This window comes from Cariama cristata, unplaced genomic scaffold (genome assembly GCF_000690535.1).
Source record: "Cariama cristata isolate BGI_N322 unplaced genomic scaffold, ASM69053v1 scaffold21394, whole genome shotgun sequence".
Lineage (NCBI taxonomy): Eukaryota > Metazoa > Chordata > Aves > Cariamiformes > Cariamidae > Cariama > Cariama cristata.
In genome coordinates this window covers 8,082-8,659 of record NW_009613748.1, presented here as the reverse complement: position 1 = coordinate 8,659, position 578 = coordinate 8,082, and the positions used below count along the sequence as shown (strand labels likewise).

Genomic DNA, 578 nt, shown 5'->3' with positions numbered 1-578 from the left:
GTCTCCAGGAGGAAGCATTCGCCTACGTGCGAGCGGCTGCCTTCCTGTTTATAACCGGGCTCTGCTCCGCGGCGCCTCTTGTCCCAGGATGGGTCTGTAGGAATCCCAATTTCTCGGAGAACAAAGTCCCAGAAGGCTGGATCTAATTAAAAATCAGATTCTCAGGGGGGATGGTTCCATCTAAAACGGATTTGCCACCCGACCGAGCCCCCGCACTGTCCCTGCTCGCTGTCACTGTCCCCATGGATGCCGGCAGCCCCCCTCACCTGCAGCCCCCTCTTATTTCACCCAATTTCAGCCCATTCTGAAAAAAAGGTTTCAAGGCTTTCTTACTCAAGCCAAACCTGCTTTCTCTTCCCCATCCTTATCGCTCTGACGTTATTTATTTGCATTTAGATGTCGGTTTTTTTCCTATATGTGATGGGCACGTTTGCACTCGCAGGGCTGATGGCCGAAGGTGGTCACTGGCTTCGCTACCCTCCTCTGGCTATGGGACCAACACCCCCAGCTCCACTGTCTCGGTAACGGTTCCTTTCTCACGGCAGCGGGCGAGAAGAACCCAAACCCCTTGATTTTTG

General features: G+C 53.6%; 1 protein-coding gene across 1 annotated transcript in view; it reads left to right on the top strand.

Moving 5' to 3' along the window:
- MAST3 (microtubule associated serine/threonine kinase 3) overlaps positions 1-578 on the top strand; it is a gene marked incomplete at both ends in the record, with an annotated part of 9,635 nt that overhangs the window by 1,187 nt on the left and 7,870 nt on the right. The window contains one exon of the mRNA XM_009699149.1: positions 443-521. Coding sequence (XP_009697451.1) covers positions 443-521 — 79 coding nt within the window. The remainder of the gene's footprint in view (positions 1-442; positions 522-578) is intronic.